Below are 22,230 nucleotides of genomic sequence, written 5' to 3' on the forward strand. Positions count from 1 at the left end.
TCTGACAAGAAAAAGACAGGTCCCTGGACTCACCAGATGTTACTGTTGTTACCGGATAACCTGATCTGATTCTAAGATCCCCGCCTTTCTTACATACATAGTCCCCAATCTGCCGTAGTTGAGATACCGAGGGCCGATCATGTCTTCCTCCACCAATGAGATGCCAGTGATCACGCCACGCAAGACGATGCAAGGCCATACTAGCTGGGTACGAGGTGTTGTGCACCTGCCTGGCGGACGACATATCCTCACATGTTCGACGGACGGCTCACGGCGACTATGGGACCTAGAGAGCGGCATACATATAGGAGATGACTGGAAAGATGAGGAGGATAACGCAGGAGTGTGGTCCATGGCATTGTCTCCAAATGGCCAGACAGTTGCAAGTGGACACAATGACGGGAAGGTGAGGTTATGGGATGTCGAGACGATGAAGGTTATTGTGGAATGGACACGACACGCACATGTTGTGTGTGCATTGTGCTGGAGTGCAGATGGTAATCAAGTGCTGAGCGGATCCTGGGATGGGACGGCAAGAGTCTGGGACGTCGAAAGCAGCAAAACTGTCCTGACGATCAAAACCGGGCACAACCAGATGCGAGCGGTGATATACTCGCCCGATGCAACAAAAATTGCAACCGGCGGACTGGACGAGAATGCAGTCAAAATCTGGAATGCCAAGACAGGTAATCTGTTGAACACACTCAAACACGATAATGGAGTTTGGGGCTTGGCATGGACGTCAGACGGAAAGAAACTTATCTCCGGTTCAGGCCCAAATAGGATATTCGACACAGCCACTTGGGAAAAGATCGCCGTCCTTGAGACTGATCACCTTGTCACCTCCATCTCCTTATCTCGGAACAACCGCTTCCTTGCAAGTGGATTGTCCGATGAAACAGCGCGTTTATGGAATCTCGACACCAACCTCCCAATTGGACCACCCCTCTATCATGAAGATGGTGTGTGCTGTGTAGCCCTTTCCGCTGATGGAAAGCTGCTAGTCACTGGTTGCCAAAACGGCAATGCATACACATGGGACATTCACGCCATCCTCAAAGAAGCAGGCCTTGAAGACCTCCTCCAACCTTTATCTAATGTAAATTACATGATTCTTGGGTATAAACTACGCTAATCTCCCACTCGCAGGTCCCAGCGCAGAAATCGTTGATGGACGTATGTGACGTATTCCTTCATCTTTTCAACCATTTTGAGACCATCACTCTAGAGCAATGCTGCACGACGTCCACCCATTCAGGCCCGTCGAATACAGCCAGCCTTTTTTGATGGCGTGCAAAGTGGCGCCCAGGTCAGTCGTCTGCTTTTTTGACCAGTTCTTGTTCTGATTTATGTACTCTCAGTCCTCCACAGCACGCGGTACTCATCGTTCTCTCGCAAACAACCCTCGCACATCCCTTCTTGAACACTTTTCGTCCCTCTTCCACTACTCTCACCGCAACACCAATGATGCAACTGAACTCCGGCAACGTCCAAGGCGATCCATCTTCTTTCGTGGTCCTCCTATTGTCGAGGTTCCTCTAGTAAAGGACAGAGAGGTATACAATCCTTCTTATGCATTTCGCGTTGCTTTGGTTTAATGATTTCTGTCCAGGTCATATTTACTGCTCCGCCGCCGCCACAAAAAGCACAGCAGCAAACCCAGTCACACGCCCAAGGTTCGTCCACGACACCGCCTGCTTCAGGTACTAATCCTACTGCACCACCTGCAAGACACGCACATTCACTACCCGTCCGTTTGTTGGCTCATCTTGTGCTTTTTCTCTGCTGTGCATCTCCTCAACATGCCGATGCCAATGCACAATCAACACAGCAGCAAGGCCAATCACAATGTTAAGTCCAGCTCCAGGCATCAATGCAGACTCAGCTTGCCGCCCCTTCGATATCCACGACACTTCCTGCTCCTGCTCCTAGTACTGCCGCATCAGGTGCAGCGACTCTGCATTCATGACCTCTTCCACTGCGAGCTCGCTTCGTGCTGTTTTTTGTTGTTGTTGTGCATCTCCACTACGTGACACCGATGATCATTAATATACCTACACGACTATTTCACCTTTGTGCATCCTCCCAACCGCATTTTCTGCACGACATGTATGTTGCCCGGATAGCGGTATGTTGGTCCAACTGCTATATGATCTGCCCAGAGGGCATGGGCGGTGGCATGATGTGTCCATGCAAGAGGGTGGCTATGGGACTTTTATACGGCGCACGACCCGGACGTTCAGATCTGCTGTCTGTGAAGACGCGTGGACTGCGGATGATGCAGTGCTGGAGGGATCCCATAGACTTGTCAGGCTCATTGTTATGAGCTGGACCGCCGGAAAAAAAATGAGTGTCTTTGGTCCTGCTCACACAAGTCTAATTGTGCGAACAAGAATGTATAACCATCAAACCATTCACATATAGCGCAGTAAGACTACATACATAACTTAGCGCAGACTTTCCTTTTACAAGACGAGCCGCGCAGCGGCAATCACTTGTAGTACAGACAAGGACCACAGATCATCGAAAAAATACTGACTGTCGAAGGTGCCAAGATGTGGAGCCAGACACTAAGCCAAACCCTTCGCCTTAAGACCCAGACTAAGAACCAGAAGCTTCGCATTCCATAGTATCTGAAGAATCACAATGTCAATATCTTAGCCCTGATCCACAAATGGCTCACCTGCTGTGCTCTGGTATACTCTGCTTCGTTTTCGAAGCGTGTCCACTCATCAGTGTACTTCCTGCACACGACCTCCACACTGTCTGCCTTGTCCACTTTAACCCCATGACAGCGAGAGCGCCCACGGTTCCAGGCAGTTTCGGTATAGCCTGGGAAGAGCTGTTTTATGGTCTCCCAGATAGTGCTGGCAAACCAGTAACATTGAAATTTGCACAGGTGGTAGTTGGGAGCATGCCGGCTTATAACGAATAAGAGAACAGATATCTGGGAGGCTGAGGGGCATACAGACTTGGATGTGGTGGCGGGGAATGTGAGGATGCAAAGTTTCTTTGTATGGGCCATACATTGTACATAGGTAGGCTTCCAAGTGAACAGTGTTTGGGATGATTGAAACAGAATCAAGGGCAGAAGTTCGTAAAGCTGAAGAGGAAGTGGAATGCATCATAGGCATGAAGGAGCCGCTGCCCTTTGGGGATGGGTTCGGGGCGCGGTCTACAACCAGACGCGCAGTCGTAGGCACCGAGGCATTCCAGTGACGAAAATACAGCACAATAAATTCATGCTGTTTACCATTGGTAGCTTTGCAAAAAGTGAGCCGCTCAAGGACACACCGCGAGGGGAAATTGCTGTACAGGAGCATCCTCCCCCAGTCCGCAACGTCAAGTCGGGTCTCGCCCAAGGTATGAAACAGACCTGGGACCTCAGTAGAAAATTCCATGGAACGAGAAAATCGCAGCAAGGAGTTCACGAAAAATGAAACCGTACCGGGAGAGCATCGCAAGGTGAAAACGGTTTAAATACGCAGTAATTTTGCACAATGCGTTTGCAGTAAGGTAGGCCTCATGTATAACTCGGGGCCCATATTGGCCAAAATTCAAGAGTTTTGCGTCCTGCTTCGGCAATCGGCGTGCCACAGTTGAATGCCAAACGCTGGACTTCATATTATTCATTAGGAAGGGAGGATGTGTTGGTAGGCTTACTACTGGAAAATCTGCGAAATATTAACACGAACGAACGAAGTGGCGTGTTCTGCGAGGTGAACGCGTTTGAACGAACGAAACGATATTTCGCAGATTGCGAGGGTCGCACAACACGTCAACGCGTCAACCAAGATGCAATGAGTGCGAGAACTTAGTGGAGAGTCTGAGACTAAATGCAAACGAGATGAAAGCGAGACGAGAGACGCGTGTATAATATATCAATTTCAAAACGCGTCTCAGTTACATGTGCTCGCTTAGTAAGCCCTCGTTTGAGCACAAAGCTCAAACTGCAACTTGGCAAGCCGGTACCGGTAACCGCTTGGTAACATGTCTTCGAGGTTCACTCCGACGCGATTCAAAGTTCAAGTATGGGATTTGTTGTAGGCACAAATTGATGGAATTGAACTAGTAGTGACAGGACTGGAGATTAGTTTTCGGGCGAAAGCGCGCAGCGCTTTCCGGCCCCGAGGAAAGAGACCTAGACTGAGAAAGGTTGAGCTGCGATTCCCAAGTGTTAGGAGTCCGACGACGCATCGAGCGAAACTCGGATCCCCAACTTGTAGGAGAAGGGCGACGTACTCACTCGTAAGTGTCTTGGCCTTGGTTCTTTTAACGGACTGGGGGAATGGTATAACGAAGGAATTGGTCATGTAGAGTGGGAGTTGCTTGCATGTATGGTGCCATGATCTGCGCGTGTTTCCGCAGGTATGCGAGAAATGCGTCACTTGCCCACCGGCCCTTGATTTTTACCACGTCGAATGGGATGTTCCGCAGGAGATATTCCAAGGTTGAACCGATACGAATGCCGTGGCCTTGCACTGGTGCGTGGCCGGCAGCTTTGGTTGCAGCAGCTAACCTGCTCAAAAACTTGGTTTTTGTCAGTGGCCGGTGCGTGTTGTCCTTGTGGCGATACGCGAATAGTGCGAAGTTCTGTGGGGGTTTGTTGACTTGCAGATGGTTCAGGAAAGCTGCTTCTGGGTCGGATAGACCTGCCTGTCTGGCCCAATGAACGTCTTCGCCTCCCGTCGCAGTTTTCGTGCGCGGTAGGCTGAAATTCTTGGTTACGAGGTTCTGTCGATCCTGCAAGTCCTTGACACCACCGAGTGTGATGTGTAGCTTGGGGTCAAAAGCGTTCAGGCGAGGGACGGTGAATTCCCCGACTCTAGCGGTTAGCGTAGAATATGGTTGTTAAACATGCAAATACCGATGCGTCTAATGGGTCGTTGAGGTTTAGCTTTCCCCGGATGGCAATGATTAGGTCGACGGTGTATGGTTCCCGTTTGTCGCGCTTTGCGGAAGCAGGCGTGAGTGACATTGCCGCCTTCAACATGGCGTCTATCGCCGCATCGTTCAGCGACCAGGTCGCGCCGTGTATAATGTGCCATGCTTGAACTCCGTTCATGTAGTTAGATACTGTTTTCCCTGAATAATGGCCAACCATGCATGCAATAAAGGCTTCTATTAGTATGTTGCTTGCTGGTGCCCTCTGATTTTTCAGGATGGTTTTGCTGTCGCAAAAGACATGGAAAACCAGTAGACCTGAACCGTACGTTTCGCGCGTGCTTTCTGAGTAAGTGTGCACTCCTTTGCAGGACAGTGCGGGCGAAGATGGGAAGGTATCGGAGTCAAGTTAGTGCTATATGTAGGTCTCCGACGCTTGGAAGAGCTTCTCTCCTTCAAGCTCGAACTGACGGTTAACGTAGTTGCGTCGTTGGAGCTCTGATCTACTGCGGGTTTGGCCCACTGGGTGAATTGATTCCTGGGGGGCAGAATGGGAGGTGCGGCTTGGGGTCGGATTGATTGTGGAAGGCGAGGTATGTTCAGGTGCTTCTGCGAGGAAGGCGCGCAGTTCTGAAGGGATTGGGATGGGAGGAAGCTTGTCACATGCCGGGGGATATTGCCCTCGCGAAGGTCCGTCTGCGGGGTTTTCTTTGCTTGGTATGTACCGAGTGAGGATTGTACATTTGGTATCGGCTGCGACCTGATGGATATGCTTGAATATTTCATTGCATGCTCAACTCCTGCTACATCCTTTCCACCATCCTTCAACAATGCCCCGATTATCCCCATAGACCTTGAAATAAGTTCCGGGGGGGCAAGCGTTCGTGATGGCTCGGACAAGAAGCTCGAAACCGACGCCTTCCGCCCAGCCAATGTCCTGTCCATCTCTTTTCCAGCCTGGTAAGAGTGTCCATGCCCGCCATCTGCCATTGACGATGATTCCGATCCCGTGGCCAGAGCTAGCGTCCGAATAGGCGTTGAAATCATGTACAATGCAGGGTCCTGGAATCGGTCGAACAATGTGCGGGGAGGAAAGAGTTTCCTGCCACCACTTGATATCGTCTGTGGTGCTGCGTGGAGGGGTCCTAGCCATGTGCGGACGGTCTTCAAAAATGCCCAGCATTCTTTCCAGGGTCGTGAGGTAAGCGCGCCCTGCTGGTGTGATGAGAGATGCGTGCAGTAACTTTCCGTACAGCTTCTGGACTTCTTCCAGGGTGTGAGTTCTCTTAGATTGCCATGCGCTAATTGCCTCGAGGTACTTGATACGTTTCTCGGCTGATAGAGCGACTGTCCATGCTGCAATGTTCCATACCAGACCAATGTAGGGCGGCTCATTGCTGAAGGGTTTGTCTTTGGCGAGCTCCCAGAGGATGCCCAAGATGATTGATAGGAGGTCGATGTCTTGCATGCAGTATGTGAATTCTGCGTCTTCAGTCGACCGTGGGGACTGGTTTGATAAGTCCCGGATAGGGAACAGGGCGTCTTCGTCAAACTCTCTTGTTGATCCGTCTGGTAGCGTTTCCCCTTTGTACCATTTGCGCCCGCCATCTGTGGTAACTCCCCCGTTTCCCTTGATTTCATTTGCCCATACTTGGTGTTTTCTATTGTACTCTTCCATAAATTCTTTTCTGATGCGAAAAAATAGATGGTCATCAACCCATTTTGACAAGGGACCAATGCCTTTGGATCTAAATATATCGGCTCCCGCGTCCGCCATGTTCCCATATATACCTGCAGATGGGCCGAAGCTGAAACAAAAGGAAGTGTCAATGACAAAGCCGTCTTCGCTGAGACGGACTGCCAGTCCTGGCCATTGTGAGTGGTGGAGAGGTACCGTTCTGTAGGCTTCGGCCACATCACGGACGGCTCCTTGGGAGCCTGGAGGAAGGTGCCAGATTGTTTGGCATATGGTAGAGAACGTGCTGTATGTACATGGAAAAAGATTAGAGTCGACCCTGGAATTAATTGAGCTGATAAGGGGGAGAGGGTTGATTGGGTTGGAGAGGTTTTGTATGAGACGAAATTTTCCGGGTTTGCCGGGCTTGGGAACGAGTGATAATGGGGCTGTTTGGAAGTCTCCAATGGATGATTTAAGTTCTTCAGCTGTGAATGGGCCGATGAAATGTCCCTTCGAGAACTCACGTTCCACGATATCCTTGAATACTTCTGCATATTCGGCGATAGATGGACTATTAGGAGGTCATCAGTAAACCACTTTGTGGTGTACAGCGCTGTACAGCGCTGTACAGTGTGCAAGCTCCACAGCTTGGTCCCTGTTAGCCAGTTCATCAAGTAGCACCTTGCTCTGTGAATTTCTGTACAGACACTCACAGACCACCCAGCAACTACGAAATTCTACTTAAATTGGCAAAAAAAATTGCTGTCTATGTATGTACAGACACTCACAGAGCACCGGAACTGTGCAGATATTGTTCACTGTACTGATATTGCTTGCTGTACTGCTTACACGACACTAAAAATAAAACAAAACCAATATATTCAATCACATGACTATGTTGGACGGTATTAGATCACGATCGGGAACACAATGATACAACGGTGCCTAAAACGATGAAAGAGGGGCGCGGGAATAGAAAACTAGTCGAGAAGAATTTGCAGGTGGTCGTGCTTCGCCTCAACAACTCCTTCGAGATTCAATGCCACGGCCCTGTGCAAATGAAATTAGTATAAAAGTTTTCGGAGAGGGTGGAGATCCTTGCCATCCCGCTGCAGCCCATTCTTGCAGTTGAGCTGACAGCCTCGGACCATGATACGCGTCTCCAAGGATATCTTTGAGAAATACGAGCATCCGATTGTAAATAGGGCTGTAGTCCTTGCTTGAAAAATTCGGGTATGATTTTCCATGTCCGTTTTTCGCAAGACCGTCGAGGACGCAATTGAACTAGTATAGAAAAAAAATTAATACAACATTTGTGAAGGAGATAACCTACCACTGCGGCAACCAAAGCCAAACACGAGAGTGGCAATTCCGTACGGAAGATCTCTGGCATCCTTTGCGCGATTCGATATGGCCCTGTGTAAAAGAATGCGATGGCAACCTCATGAAGGGCGGGATGGGCAAAATTTCGCGTTTTCCCCTGGCAATCTTCTGTCAGTATAGATGCAATCAGTGCAAGATCACTCACCATTTCGTCCACCCCAAACCTGTAAGAATAGCGATTCTTTGATTAAACCAGCAGCCAGCATGTTCAATCCAAGCAGCACGTTCTTGAGCGGGGACCGAAAGCGGGGGAATGAGCGAATATGATAGTGGTGCAATGCTTATGGCAGTTTTCTTCAAGTCTGATCACCAAGTTGAAAGATCGTTGTACAGCTTCAGTACAGACTGTCAGCGATATATCGGCCCAGAATGAGTTAAATACGCACCAACCGAGACATATTAATTTTTTGCTCAGGCCAAACCCCTGCGATGACAGATTAGTTTGAGAATGAACAAGAACAAATGAGCACTCACCAGCTTCAAATTGTTCACCGTTCCTATCCCACATAACCAACAGTTGTGATAAGAACTTCGGTGATTGATCCTGGTAGGTTCTTCACCAAGGCTGGAAACGGATTCTCCAGGGCATGTTGCAGGCGACATTCCGCTTTGGCATCCTCCAGAAAACGCTTCCAGCGCGGGCCATACCAAGATAGTTGATCGGGTGTTGGCCCACTACCTGATGCCTTGGACCTTTTGGCTCTTGATGGCTGAACGCTAGACTCGGTTTCTTGATTTAGCAGCTTGAGGGAGTCAGGGTCAGGAAGACGGGGCTTTCTGTTTTTCTCATGGTGGCACTGCAATACATCCTCGGGCTTCAAGGTAATGGTCTACTTAATTGTGAGCACCAATTAGAACAATTTCTAATCTCACCTCAATGTGTTGGGACTGTTGCCGCTGTAGGCCTGGTGAGATGTCCTGAGGGCCCTTGAAAGAAAAGAAATGTAAGCGTGTCACAATTAAGTAACGTGATCATACCTGAGAGCTTTCGTTCCGCTGGACGAACAAAATGAAGTGAGTCGGTCTCAGCTAGACTAGAAAACTTACGGAGGTTTTATCAAGGCTCGTCAGGGCAACATCATCATCTTCATCACGTGAATACTGGAATTCAAATTCAGGTGTGAGTGGACGAGCGACTGGAGGTTGCGAAGGTAGTGCATCCTTTGAAAATCCTATGATATCGATTTAATGAAGGGAAATCATGCCACGAAGATGTTTACCTGGATGTTCTTTCTGGCGCCGGCCGGCCTCCCCCCAACCAAACTCCTGCGAGCTCTTGACAGTGTCATTATTCTCCCCCTCTTCATCATCCTCTCCGTCAGCCTCTCCGTCGGGATCTTTGTTGTCGCTGTCGTCACTGTCATCGCTGTCGTTGCTGCTGCTGCCTTTGGAGTCGCTGTCCTCCTCAGATCCTAGCAGCCTCAGATGACATTGAGCCCTAACAGTGTCATCCTCCTGGCGCAGAGCTGGGTCTAAGTTGTGCTCCAAAAAGACGGACCTCTGGGTATGCTGCGCTCGCTGCTCAGCGATAGCGTCCCGAGCTTGTTTCTCAGCGATAGCGTCCCGAACTCGTTTCTCATCAATAGCATCCCGAGCTCGCTGCTCATCGATAGCATCCCTAGCTCGCTTCTCTGCAATAGCGTCCCTTGCTCGTTGCTCAGCAATAGCGTCCCTAGCTCGTTGCTCAGCAATAGCGTCCCTAGCTCGTTGCTCAGCAATAGCGTCCCTAGCTCGCTGCTCAGCGACCTTCATCCCAACGGTGACATATGGGTTTTCCGACACCTGAAGATCGGGCTTAGCAGTACCGGGATGAACAAAGTCTGTGGTGTTTGAAGCAGCAAATCCAAACCGTCTGCCAGGTTGTAGTAATGTCAAGCTGGGCTCTGCAATATCCATGGCTGAGGCATCTGGAGCATCACTGACGAGCGAGCTATACGGTGGAGGAACTGCCTATGGGAGAATCAACATGAGTAACAACATTGATTAAACACTTACCTTAGAATCTTTCTTTCGACCTTTACAACGTGGCTCTGGGGCTTGGGGATTGACTGGAACATTGGGACCAAGGGACGTCCTACCCTTGTGTTCGTGAGCTCGAGGCTTAGATTGTAGCGCTAATCCAATTTTCTCCAGCTGGGCGTTCCTACCTCCAGTTCCTGCATTAGGGCGGCCAGAACGTCGGGGAGCATCATTTGCTGCTTCTGCTCCAGCCAGGCCGAGTGACACGAGAGGTACCATGCTGGGTACTTCGGCAATGTCTGCAGCCCGCGACTTCTTTGGCAAGCCGGTCTTTAAAGCATCAGATCCTTTGCGCTTGGATCAGTTTCCTCTTGGGACTGGCAACGGCACGGGGAGGCATCACTGCAATAAAGAACAGGAAGAGGCAACGCTGATGAATTATACCAGACTCACGAGGATTTTATATCATGTCTCAGTAATCGATATTCGGACGACTAGCGAGAGAAAAACTTCATTGTTAGTAATGATAGTAATAGAGCAACACACCTGAGTCAATGTGTCGCAAGAGTTGTGTATCATGACTCGTACTCGATATTCAGATGGGACTAGCAAGAGAAGATGTGCTTCATATTGACGTCAGTTAAGAAAACGTTTTGCACCCAGCCTGAGAGTTACATTCAAATTTCGATTACATAAGCAAAAACAGTGCGCATCATTGGCAAGATGAATAGTAGTACGTAAAAGAAACTGTCTGATTGTGAAGAGAAAGAGAAAAATCAGTAGGGTGCTCGTAGGTGAACTTTCATAACAACGTAACACAGTACACGAGATTCTAGGTATGCATATGCCAGTGCAAACAAGCTAATAACAAAGAAGATAGCGTATGATGAGCGGGTGGACAAATCGAATCACCTTTCCCTCCTGGTCATGCGTCACTGCCCGATGCTGAATCAGACTCAGTGTCTCCAGTATGATGGGACTTCTGTCGCTTAGGCTCCACAACAGAGAAAGACTCTGAAGCAAGCCGTTTCCCCTTGAAACGATCCGCGAGAATGGCAGCATCATTCTTGAGCATATTCACAGTAGTTGCGAGCTCCTCCTCGTCGGGAAGCTTGTTAAGATGCGAGTTGAGTATACCAAGAATGGTACTGAAGGTGACGGGGTGAATCATGTTGTCCGCCAGAGCTTTACGCCACTCGGTTGCGAGGGGGATGAGGTCCCTGAAGTACGGGTGAAATTCATCAGTGAGACGCTTTTCTTCTGCTGGATTCGCGAAAAAGGTGATCTTGAAGGCGGCGCATGTTTCCAAGTCAAGGCTTGTCCATCGATCCAGCAAGGAATTGGGTAAGGGCCCCTGGCGCACCATGCCATTGGGACCACTGAACTTGATGCAAACCCAAGCGAATATAAAAAAAAGAGACTCCAAGTCATCCGCGAATCTGTGAACGACAAATGATATTGGCAGAGCCAAAGAATCCGATGATGATTTCAGGGTTGTCGGTTTTTTCGTTGATTTATGTGCCCGAGTTTTCTTCTTCATCGATTCCGAGTTCGCCTGTTGCTGCAGGATTGCGACCTGGTTGAGTAGCCCACATGACATGAAAGGGACTGTGCCCTGGCAAATGAATTAATAAACTGAATATTTAATGAATGAGGTGTACTTACTGTACCACCGATGGGATATTTGTTATCCGCGGCAATACGAACCGCGAACTCCCAGTCAATAAGAAACCCTTCACTACTGCCAAGCTCGTCTAGGATCATCGCAGTTGTTAAGACTACAGTCCCGATGAAGGATCTTCAACTCAGCTGAGGGTGCAGCTGATATAATTGTTGAAGGGAGGAAAATATGAGTGCGATATGTTCGTCCCTTAGGGGAAGCGGAGAAAGCAAATATCCACTGGTCAACTCTAGGGGGAATGCGCAAAGCGCGTGATAAGGCGAAAGCGCGGGAACAAAGGCGCTATAGGCGCGCGAAGCGCGGGAAAGTCGCGCGTCGAAAAGCGGAACTGGGTGAAAGCGGTATGCGAGCGATAGTGAGATGTTAAGACGTGTACTGAGATGCTGATAAGACAACTGATGCGGATATGGCCACTAGAGCTAACTGCTACTAGGGCTTGCGATGATTTATTCAAAACATAATAAAAACTCGGAGATGGTGACTGTCTATGATGATGGTGGTCCGTGGTAATGTGTGTTCTGTTGTGTAAAAAATGTGTAATGAAAAATGTGTACCAAGTGAAAATAAACATGGTACGATGTTGAAATAAATGATAAATGGAGAAATGCATACCTGGGAACTTGGTTGGACATGGGAAAACACAGTGGGAAGTCAGGCGCCCTATAGCGCTTAGGCGCGGGAAAATTCGCCTAAAGCACGCGCAAGTCGCGGCAAGTGTCGCCTATGTCGCGGAAGTGTCGCCTAAGTTGCGCGTCGCGCGAACGTCGCGTTTATCGCGCAAGTGTCGTGTTACATGCATGATACTGTAGACTCGACCTATGTTGCAATATGTGCCATTGTGAGGCTACCCAGGATCGAGTCTCTACACCGATGCAAAATCTGACGTTCCTCCACTGCAGTTTGTAGGACTAAAATCAGAGAGCATCAGTTTAAGACACCTGTACCACGAACTAGATGCTTACTCTTAACGATATCTCTTAGTGCTCGCACGAACTCCTTAAGCGTTCGGAACATGTGAAGGGGGCGACCACATGGCTTCAAGACAAGACGCACATGAGTACGACTGGTGCCTCTGGTACTCTGGCGTTCCTTGTGCCGATATTTGCGGGGTAATGTCGGGCTCACCATCTGACCGCTCAACAACCCAATAATCCACCAGCCTTGGAACGCCAGGGACGTTGTCCATTAACTCCAGCATCTTGATCTCGTTCAGGACTACATTATCGTCCTTGCCCAGAACCCAATGATCTTGATGATGTAGTCTTCATCGTCCAAGGTGACTAAATAGCAAACGGTTCCGCGACCAACGAGGCCTCGGGTCGCAAAAGAATCCTCTTTATGGTGTAGATTTTCTCCCCTACACGAATCTTGCCGCAAGGTTCGGGTGATTGAGTAGAATAAGGGAATTGGGAAGGGAGAGGGGTGACGGAATAGATGCTCTCGGTCATCTCAGCCTGGGGTATTTGCGATATGAGGCTAAGAAGGGGAGCGCTGCGGGTTGCAGTGGGTTGAGGGGGGGAGGAATTCTCTTCATCCATCGAGTCATGCAAGGCGCTCGGACTCTCTTCAGTGAGTCGTGAGCAGAATCACTAGAGGACTCATCAGAGTCATCAGAGTCATCAGAGTCATCAGAATCATCGGAGACGACCGATTCAAGAGCTTCGCCGGATGATACATCAGGATTTGGAAGAGAATCAGAGCTCGATGTGGTAACAGCATGGTCTGTTGTACTACTCTGTCGGGCAGGAGTATTTCTGATGGGACGATAGCTGTGGATATCTTTGGATCGGGGTGGGTGAAACAATCCTCGAGAAGGAAACTGTTGTGTCATAACCGACGCACTCTAAACTCCCAAACATGATAGCAGCGATGATGTGTAGAAATGCGTTGGGTTGCGTGTAAATATCGAAGCGAGGGGGATACAGCACCACCTGAGTGGTCATACATCAAGACCCTAAGGTGGCGATATTTATTTGTGAATGATAATATGAGAGCGAAGCACCTCCAGGGCTGTTCACTCATCATAATATAGGCATGGGTATCCGCGGCCTTCCCGAGTCGCATCGCAGGCTGGTATCGACTGTGCTGTGAGTTCTGCTGATACCCTGATGTTTCCCCACTTGGCAGATATATCGTCAGATAGGACAATATCTGGCTTGTGCTTGATAGCGCTGCCAGGCAATGCCTTCTGTGCATTGGCCACACTCCATGTGCCGGTTGCAAAGTGCATTGCTACAAGTTCGGACCACGACCGTGACAAGCAACTAGCAAAAGCATTGAGAAACGCTGCAAAATTTTCTTCATGAGTTGTTTCCTGTGTGGCGTTGTCCTCCGAGTCTGACCCTGAGTCAACCCCAGCTGGAGTACTACCATTTTCTGGGGGGTCAACTGGAAGAGCCCAGTTCCAAGTCTTCGCTTCAGTGTCATACAGCGGCACTAGGGTATCTGGTGATGTACTGCTAAACTTTTCGTTGATGCGCTGGTTGTGATGAAGGATTTTTCCAAAAGGTATTTTAAGGTTGGACACATCGGGAAGAGGAATTGTGAAAGACTGGAAGATTTGGGTGAGTAAGTGTCCTAGTATCGGTTGTGAGGCCTTTGGTGTATCCTCGTGAGTGACCAGCCAATTAAGCTCGTTGGACGTGATCTTGTTCATAGCAGGGACGTCAGTGACATCGGGATAGACACAAGTGATGACAATTTGATTCCGTTGTCAACGGTCCTGAAAAAACAAGCCATTTTGTATGTGACAATAGTGAGACAAACGCTAGCTTATCACGCCACATAGTGCCTCACAGCGCCATCAAAGATTGGACCAATGATCTAAGAATAAGATAGACTAGAATAACCATTGGCTAGATACACAACTGACGCGAGCATTGCATAAAAAAGGGTGACTACGTCAAAGTTACATGGAAAGAGGAAAATATGAGTTCTTGTCCCAATACTTGTTGAGCCAAAACTGCGAAGCATGTTCCATGCTATTATATGGGGTGAGGCGGTTGTCCGCACTTGCACCGAAGCGAGGGACGAGGTTGACAAGTGCTCTGAGCTGTGTCACAGGCACGATGTCACCCACCCTGAGTACCATTTGAACGCTTCGCTCGTTTGAGCAAGTGGAGCTGCGTACTTGGCTCACGATCATTGGTACCGGAGCTTTGGGGAACAATGTCAAGCGATGTACATATACCAGAAAGCGGTCCTTCCATGACCAATTTGTGCCACTCTTTCCAACAGGACGCATGAGAAGCCTGATCTGACCAATAGTATGACCTACGACTTGACAATAAGTAAATATTCAGTACAATGTAAGAATAACATACCGTGAAGACCATCTGTGGGCCATACACATCTCGCCTCGTTATTGATGATGGCTGTGTCATACCGGCCAGAGGTCCAGGGATCAGAAGGGGGTGCGCAGTTGAGGGTCTGTGCAGGCCGTATGATGCTGATATCATGAAAATCGGTGTCCTGGAGCCGAAGCTTAAACCAGACTTGTAGTTTGTCGAAGGGAAGTGGAGTAGTGGGTCCAGCTCTTCTAGCCCCCCCAATAGTATGGATGTGATCCCTCCCGTGAGTATCCTCACGACGAAGAAAGTCGGGAAGGCCAAACTTAATGGCAGCATCGTCAACAGATATATTTCTGATGGATGGGTCATAGGCGAGGTGGAATGCTGTGCGTTCAATAACGAACGAGCGCAATGGCACAGGGACTGTTCCCGCTTCCCTGTGCTGAAGGACCTTGGCAATTTCGAAGTAATTAGTGGTCGGACGTGAATGCCCAGGGTATTTGTTCATCGCTAGAAGGTGTGGGATATCATGATCGACATCTGCGTCGAAATCAACATCGCCATCGTCGTGATCGTCGTCTGCATCGAGATCAACATTGTCATTGACATCGCCAACGTCATCTGAACCCTGCCGCTTCGAGTCTGCCATATTGTTAAGCAGACTCATAGCGAGGTCAAAGCGGCGGCACTTATCGGTACGGTCAAGATGGCGACATATCTGGGGATTGTAGTTGTTGTTGTTGCTGGAGCGAGCAGGATCCTTGATTTCCGTTATGTGCGCATGTTCGGTGGTGTTGGCGGTCCATTGCAGAGAAACTCCAGTGTTCCTTATGCTCGGAACTATGGACTGCATGAGCTCCAGCTTTGGTATGTACCAGTTCTCAATGACTCCACCACGCTGACCACGACAAAATCCGCCATCTATAATTGCATCTTTGTTGGCGTGAAATTCTTCAAGGGCCGTGGAAATACGGGTGAGTTGGATGTCATCGATTACGGGTGACTGTACGAGGTACTGAAAGTCCATGAGAGCTCGTACGGCAGCCATCATGGTGCTAGGTACTGCATCCGCGCTGACCGCGACAATTGAGCACTGGATGTCGCATTGAGCGCGTCCTGTAACCTGTTTAAGTTTTGAAATCCCGCCATGAAAATGACGGAACCCAGTGATGACCTGCAACACAGAGAACCGAAAATCGATCTCTGTGTCACCGACTGCGCAAATGAGCCACTTTACATCGTGGTCGTAGAACTCGCAATGGATGAGGTGAAGAAACTCGGGAGTAAGAAAGTGTGATGGATCCCTGAGGGGCCAATCTAGCCAGAATGGTGTGTTGACACCATTCAGACGAAACTTCTGGGCCTCACAGAAAAAAGCCTCGATGTCATCGGGATCAACTTTACTCCGTGCAGTAGCCAGCTGGGAGAGTGTAGTTGCTCGTGTGCGAGGTTCGTGACGGAAAGAATCTCCAAACTGTTTATACATGGCCATAGTAACTGGAGAGGTTTTCCCACCAACAGCAGCCAGCATCATGGCCTCCGGGGTGTCAACAATATAGCTTGCGAGCGGTGTGAAACAGTAGCGACTGTGTCCGATAGGATCTGACAGCATGACCCCTTCGTGGGCGGCTACCTTGAGTGGACGTAGAACTATATCCAAGCATTCGTGAATGAGGCGATCCTCAAGTACACCTCGCATGTGTTTTCTTCTTGTAGATGAATTTTGGGACGGGGAGTAGAGCAGTAAGGACAAAGGCATTCGAAGACGATTTGAGTCGGGTAGACATGCGTATGTTAGCAAGGCTAACGAGAAGGGGATGTGCAACTCTGTCGCCCGTCATGGTCGATACATTCGTCTTGTCAGATGATAAGATGGTCCCAAGGAGTGTTGCACCTTTTGGTAGGGCTGACTGTCCGAAAACTGATAAGTATGACAACTCGCACAAATGATACTATGCGTACCTGCATATTCCACGCGTCATCACCTGTCGCCCATTCCGAGAACACGCGACACAACCTCTGTGCAGTGGTATACACCCTGTGAGGCGTAAAGTCCAGCTGATCATGAAAGGCAGGATGGTTGAGAAGGCTTGAAATACAATCCAGGGGATCGCGCCAATACACACAACGGGCAATTTCGTAGGAAATTTTGTAGGTATGATTTGAGACATCCAGCGCGGACCGCTGGGCAACATTTCCGCTCTACTGCGAAGTTCCTTGGCCAAAAGGAATGACAACGGAAGGGTCTTTATCTGAATCACTTAGAAAAATTGTAAATATTATCGACGAATTTGTTACTCACCATCTCGAGTGAAAGAAAACTGTCTATCTTCCCCATGCTCAATCCTGAGCGAAGGAGCCACGACCCAACTTCCCAGTCTTTCCGGCTGCTGAATGGGTAATACGGATTCATTGCACGGTGTTTGCTGTTATTGTCGGAATTGAATAGATCGAGGAACGTGTAGCCCTTGCCGTATGTTTGAGCGCAGTCAGGATATGAGTCGATAACTTCCGAGTTGTGAGTTGGCATTCCCTGGCTCTCACTACCACCAGTACTCCCTCGAGACATCTCATCCCAATCCCCAAAACCACCAGACTTGATGTCGGGTATATTCGGTCCATCGTCCATATCCATGGAAATATTTGGTTCATCATCCGAGTCCATACGAGAGTCATCAGACTCGGGGCGAAAGCATGCCAAATCCTGCAGCCACGTACTGCACCCAGAACGAGGTTGGCTCATGTGACGAGCAACAGCAACGTCGTTCTTGAAACCGCCTTTGCCGCATGAAGGACACTGGAATGACGACATAGCGTGCACGTGAGAATTCTGAGACGTTCAACTGTAAAGGTATTGATTCCAGAATCCGAACATATTAGTTTTTCAGTCCCTCATGTCCGAGTCAAGCCACACACCAATACATCTCAATCTGAATGTCTCTAGTGATAGTGACGTATCATCGGCGTCACGTATGCGCCCGCAATGCAATAAGTGGCAAGCCAACTATGTCCTGGGTGACTCTGGCAGTGGTATCGCAGATTTGTACGATGTGGTCGACGCTATTGGCTCAATGGTAAGTGACTGTGATATCTTACTAGGCAATGCTCGTTCACATGCCCACAGACCATCAACGATGTTGATGATCTTGAAGCCAACCTCATCATGGACCTTGCAAGGGCCCGACGTGATGTATTCGATGCAGAGAAAACACTTGCCGATTGCATTGTCCGAGAACATGAAGTCATGACGTCTCTTTCAAAACACAAGTCCGCCATCTCTAAGCGCAAGCTCGACAAGGCGGATGTAGGATTGGGTCATATGCGCATCACATTCAGGAAACATGGTCTTTCTCACCACCCAGCGCCACACAATTTTCACGGTAAGTACACCTATCATTTACATAGTACTACCAACTAACACCTTCGTATCATAGACTCATTCGCATCCTGCCGTCAGGTCGCCATCCAGTTGGACTGATGACAAGTACCTTCTTTTGATTTGTATCAAATAGAAACATTGTATTTGGCAGTAGTACTCTCACTAAATATGATTCGGCCATGAAATTTTGTTTATGTCTTGACCTTGGCGGATGTGCTTCAAATTGTTTTAATTTTCTAAGTATAAGCTCTAGCTCAAACTACATACTAGTAGTAGCGCTTGAGAAATGGAAATGGTGACTAGTACTAGTATTTTACTGACAAACACTGTAAGCAGCTGTACACCCTGTGAGCTCTGTCCCTCTGTGGGTTGCTGTGAGGAACTAGTATCAGAAAATGTCGATGCTGGGAGAAATCTACTGTGAGCTCTGTGCCGCTGTGGGGCGCTGTGGGTTACTGTGGGAAACTGTCGGAAATGTTATGTCTGTGGAGAAAACTGGGGTTTACTGATGCATGGTAAGTTACGAGTGACATTGACCCCTATCCAAAGTACTAGTTGTGAACTTCATCGTCAGTCCGCCGTTGCAGCCGGCCGTGTTTCAAACCTTATTTGTCGGAGATTCGGCTCACAGTACCTCATCCCGAATTCATTGCTCCCACCTCGCAGCTAGTACAACATCCAAGAAAAGTTATATTCTTGTACAAAACATCATTTCTAGGTACTCCGAGTCTGCATATGCCTGAATTTTTTCGACGCACGTTGACCCCAATGGCTTATGAACTTTTTTAGGAACCGTTGAAATATTACAGGGAATGACAGTAGCAATTTAAAACTCAATTGTGGTGCAACTTTGACTTGCACCACTGAGTGACCATGCACATGCTTCAAACTTGTACACATAACACGACACTGAGGTCTGTATCATATACGGCCATGTTACACTTTCTCCCAAACTACTAGTTTACCCACAGTTCGAGCCAGCCAGGCCGGTCCGAACTAATTTCCGGTCTCTTAGTACTAGTATAGTTCGTTGCACCGAGCCGAGAGATGCTCTAAGACTTAAGTAACCGTGACAGCATCAAATTTTGGCATTAAATGTGGCAAAGCGGTGTGTTGAAACGCAACCTAACGCATTTGCATGTTAGTTCAGTAGCTGTGAGCTCTAGTTTGCCATGTCATCGGATGCGATGTCATCGTTGCGATGACTTGTCAACGTTATAATCAGGTCCGGTGGTTCAAACGTTCACGAGCTGTATGATCTCCCGTTTCATTAATCCCTCCGTGTCTTTCGAGTCAATGCGTATTGGTTATTGCCTCCAGTAAGTTTGTTGCAACTTGCCTGTACTAGTTTAATAATTTTTTGTTCAACATCTACGTTCAGTCGTCAAATCACCATGCAAGCTCTCAAGTTCGAAAAGACTGGGTCCTTCGATGAGTTGTCTCTAGTTAACATCGACAAACCCATATTACGTCCTGGCGAGGCTCTCGTACGCGTCAGAGCTGCCGGTATCAACGGGGTAAGCCTACGGCCTGGGTCATATCATGCTGTAATAGTAGTATTCTGACCCATCATTAGTCCGATGCTGCAGGCATTATAGGCACTCTTCCATTTGTGACCACCCCGCGCATTCCTGGCAGAGATTTCTCCGGGAAGTCGTTGAAGCGCTGGACGCATCCGGCGCCTCAAGTCAAGAGTGGATTGGAGCAGAGGTGTGGGGAACAGGAAGCGATAGAGGCTTCACTTCGGACGGAACATTTTCTCCAGTGCGTATTTTACATGCATTTGTCTCTTGTTTTTCAGACGGACGGCTCTTCAGATACGTTGCCATCCCTATCGCTGCATTAAGCCGGAAGCCAGCATCCCTCGACCATTCCAGAGCTGGTAGCATGACCCTACCGTGGTTATGTGCCTGGATTACAGTCGACACTCTTGCGAACGTCAAGGAGGGAGACAATGTTATTATCATTGGTACATGCTAATCAATCGATGTACTCTATTTATTATCCCTAATTGCAATCCTCTAGGTGCTCGAGGAGGCATTGGCTCCGCAGCAGCACAACTCTGCAAAGAACGCGGGGCACGCATATTCGGGACGTACACCTCGCTCGCCAAAGTGACTCCCCCATCATACGTCACGCCCATCGAACTAGGCTCTAAAAAACGCCATCCGCGAGGCCATCGCCAAGGCTGGACTGCAGAATAAAATTGACGTTTTGCTAGACTGCGCCGGCTACGACCAGCCATTCAACGACGCGATTTTCACGATGACAGCAAACGGTACCGGTCGTGTCGTTGTCATGGCTGTCCATGCAAAGGACGGACTGTTCCCCGTCAACCTGCGGTCATTTTATACAAAGGCCCTTACGTTAAAGGGCATGAAGTCGAGTATTCTGGGCCCATTGGAGGTCAAGGAGGTACTGGACGACCTTGCGAAGAAAATTGATAGTGGGCTGCTAGAGGGGCCGAAGGAGGTCAACGAAGTTGATATGAGGAACATGGACAATGTGAAAGGTGCTCTGCAGGAGATTTTAACTCGAGCTTCTCATGTTCGTTCAGTGATTGTTCCCTGAACGTTCCCGATGTATATATTACCAGCATCTGTGCACTTCATCGTATTTGAGGAATCGCATGTTCACAATATGATATCTTATGCAAGAGAGAAATGAGTGGAACGGGAGATGCCCTGCGCTAGTTCAAATCACCTTTCTGCACCTTTCTGCACAACTGCAAGCAGATTTATTAGAGCTTTCGCCAGAATTCGGCCTGAGACAGCACCAACTTTGGACTTAGTCCAGGCACAAATCACCGAGAAGCTGCGCTGATGGCCGAGGAAAATGTAGAAGGTTCTCGATATCGAAGCCAGGGAATCAAACCGATCCATAATGAGAACAAAGAGTTGAAAGACACCTCCATCCAACAGCGCGTCTTTTTATTCTGAGGATACAGTGCTGTCAGCGCAGGCTTGTAGAACTCGTGGAGAAGAAGTGCCTGGAACACAGAATACACATCACTGATGTCATTGAGTACCCCCCCCCGTTTCCATCCACGCTTTGAAAGTTCGATCATCATAGTAAAGGCAGGCCATCGAGGGATAAGCATAATTAACCATGCATAACCAGGCTGTCTCTAATCAGCCGTAGTTATGCATAAATATGACACTTAGCCTGACATGGTGATGTGCTGGAGTAGCTGCTCGACACGAAAACAACGATGTTCAAGTTCATGCACTCATGCAGGATAGATAGTCTGAATCAGATTCGAGCACTGGGAAGCACCAACTGTCAATTGTATGTGATGGGATACATTCTGGAAGCTGTGAAGGCAAGAGTCGGACACATATATGCACTGAGGCACTGGGAGGGTATAAGTACTGTCGAGAACGGCGGGTATGACAATAGGATGCATTCTTGCCATAACGGTGATAGAGGTGGGGGGCCTCGTGCCTGGGCGTTTATGAAACGAGGCTGGATAGCAGCATAAAACACACGATACACGCACCTCTGCATCTTAGAGCAGGAGACCCACAGTCCCTCCCAAGTCCACTTCGACCGTGTTCAACGCTATCAACCTCTAGTAAATGCCAATGCTCATTCCAATCACTTCACCCCTGCGAGAGTTCAAAGACCATGAAGGCTGGGTAAGGGCAGTCGCGGTGTTCCCCGATAAACGACGGATGGTTACAGCCTCAGACAAGATACTTCGTCTGTGGGACTTGGAGACAAGTGTTGTGTTGAAGAAAATGACGGGGCATCACAACGAGGGTGTGGAAATTGGCGGTATCACAAGATGGGCAATTGATAGCAAGCGGTGATGTGGCGGAGAGTTCATCGTGTGGCACGGAGAAACTGGGGAAATCGCTTACCCAACCCATTAAAGCCCACTCCTATTTCATCGACTCGCTGGATTTTTTCTCCCGATGGGACAGTGCTGCTCACTGCAGGTTCATGGGACCAAAACACAGCTATGGAATACCAA

General features: G+C 48.8%; 8 protein-coding genes across 8 annotated transcripts; 3 read left to right on the top strand and 5 right to left on the bottom strand.

Annotated features, from left to right (window-relative positions):
* Positions 1–23: 23 nt before the first annotated feature.
* On the top strand, positions 24–2,089 carry DFJ58DRAFT_134829 (WD40-repeat-containing domain protein). Its single transcript, XM_041378818.1, has 6 exons — positions 24–1,099; positions 1,150–1,176; positions 1,229–1,309; positions 1,362–1,556; positions 1,613–1,676; positions 1,732–2,089. Exons 1-6 carry the CDS (start codon positions 140–142, stop codon positions 2,031–2,033), a joined length of 1,629 nt encoding a protein of 542 aa, XP_041237927.1. The 5' UTR covers positions 24–139; the 3' UTR covers positions 2,034–2,089.
* A 382-nt stretch (positions 2,090–2,471) lies between these two features.
* On the bottom strand, positions 2,472–3,233 carry DFJ58DRAFT_134831 (uncharacterized protein). Its single transcript, XM_041378819.1, has one exon. The coding sequence runs from the start codon at positions 3,023–3,025 to the stop codon at positions 2,642–2,644; it is 384 nt and encodes a 127-aa protein (XP_041237928.1). The 5' UTR covers positions 3,026–3,233; the 3' UTR covers positions 2,472–2,641.
* Positions 3,234–7,542: 4,309 nt separating this feature from the next.
* DFJ58DRAFT_846241 (uncharacterized protein) lies at positions 7,543–10,183 on the bottom strand (the record flags this gene model as incomplete). The annotated part of the gene is made up of 12 exons (XM_041393274.1): positions 7,543–7,612; positions 7,701–7,846; positions 7,896–8,042; positions 8,091–8,109; positions 8,332–8,369; positions 8,420–8,442; positions 8,625–8,775; positions 8,819–8,872; positions 8,924–8,941; positions 8,993–9,117; positions 9,166–9,895; positions 9,941–10,183. The coding sequence occupies 12 exons, from the start codon at positions 10,181–10,183 to the stop codon at positions 7,543–7,545; spliced, it is 1,764 nt and encodes a 587-aa protein (XP_041237929.1).
* A 646-nt stretch (positions 10,184–10,829) lies between these two features.
* Positions 10,830–11,668, bottom strand: DFJ58DRAFT_846242 (uncharacterized protein; the record flags this gene model as incomplete). The annotated part of the gene is made up of 2 exons (XM_041393275.1): positions 10,830–11,519; positions 11,570–11,668. 2 exons carry the CDS (start codon positions 11,666–11,668, stop codon positions 10,830–10,832), a joined length of 789 nt encoding a protein of 262 aa, XP_041237930.1.
* Positions 11,669–12,582: 914 nt separating this feature from the next.
* DFJ58DRAFT_734058 (uncharacterized protein) lies at positions 12,583–14,241 on the bottom strand (the record flags this gene model as incomplete). Its single annotated transcript, XM_041386400.1, has 5 exons — positions 12,583–12,847; positions 12,894–13,149; positions 13,176–13,354; positions 13,428–13,516; positions 13,690–14,241. 5 exons carry the CDS (start codon positions 14,239–14,241, stop codon positions 12,583–12,585), a joined length of 1,341 nt encoding a protein of 446 aa, XP_041237931.1.
* A 252-nt stretch (positions 14,242–14,493) lies between these two features.
* DFJ58DRAFT_734059 (uncharacterized protein) lies at positions 14,494–17,687 on the bottom strand (the record flags this gene model as incomplete). The annotated part of the gene is made up of 6 exons (XM_041386401.1): positions 14,494–14,858; positions 14,909–16,525; positions 16,566–16,785; positions 16,838–16,933; positions 17,002–17,127; positions 17,178–17,687. 6 exons carry the CDS (start codon positions 17,685–17,687, stop codon positions 14,494–14,496), a joined length of 2,934 nt encoding a protein of 977 aa, XP_041237932.1.
* Positions 17,688–17,769: 82 nt separating this feature from the next.
* DFJ58DRAFT_734060 (uncharacterized protein) lies at positions 17,770–18,353 on the top strand (the record flags this gene model as incomplete). Its single annotated transcript, XM_041386402.1, has 3 exons — positions 17,770–17,949; positions 18,000–18,255; positions 18,310–18,353. 3 exons carry the CDS (start codon positions 17,770–17,772, stop codon positions 18,351–18,353), a joined length of 480 nt encoding a protein of 159 aa, XP_041237933.1.
* Positions 18,354–19,369: 1,016 nt separating this feature from the next.
* Positions 19,370–20,874, top strand: DFJ58DRAFT_814825 (chaperonin 10-like protein). The gene is given in 7 exon segments (XM_041391674.1): positions 19,370–19,573; positions 19,636–19,771; positions 19,831–19,907; positions 19,943–20,022; positions 20,056–20,223; positions 20,280–20,386; positions 20,406–20,874. 7 exon segments carry the CDS (start codon positions 19,509–19,511, stop codon positions 20,823–20,825), a joined length of 1,053 nt encoding a protein of 350 aa, XP_041237934.1. The 5' UTR covers positions 19,370–19,508; the 3' UTR covers positions 20,826–20,874.
* The last annotated feature ends 1,356 nt before the right edge of the window (positions 20,875–22,230 follow it).

The sequence above is a fragment of the Suillus subalutaceus genome (assembly GCF_016647625.1).
Source record: "Suillus subalutaceus strain FC151 chromosome Unknown DFJ58scaffold_164, whole genome shotgun sequence".
Lineage (NCBI taxonomy): Eukaryota > Fungi > Basidiomycota > Agaricomycetes > Boletales > Suillaceae > Suillus > Suillus subalutaceus.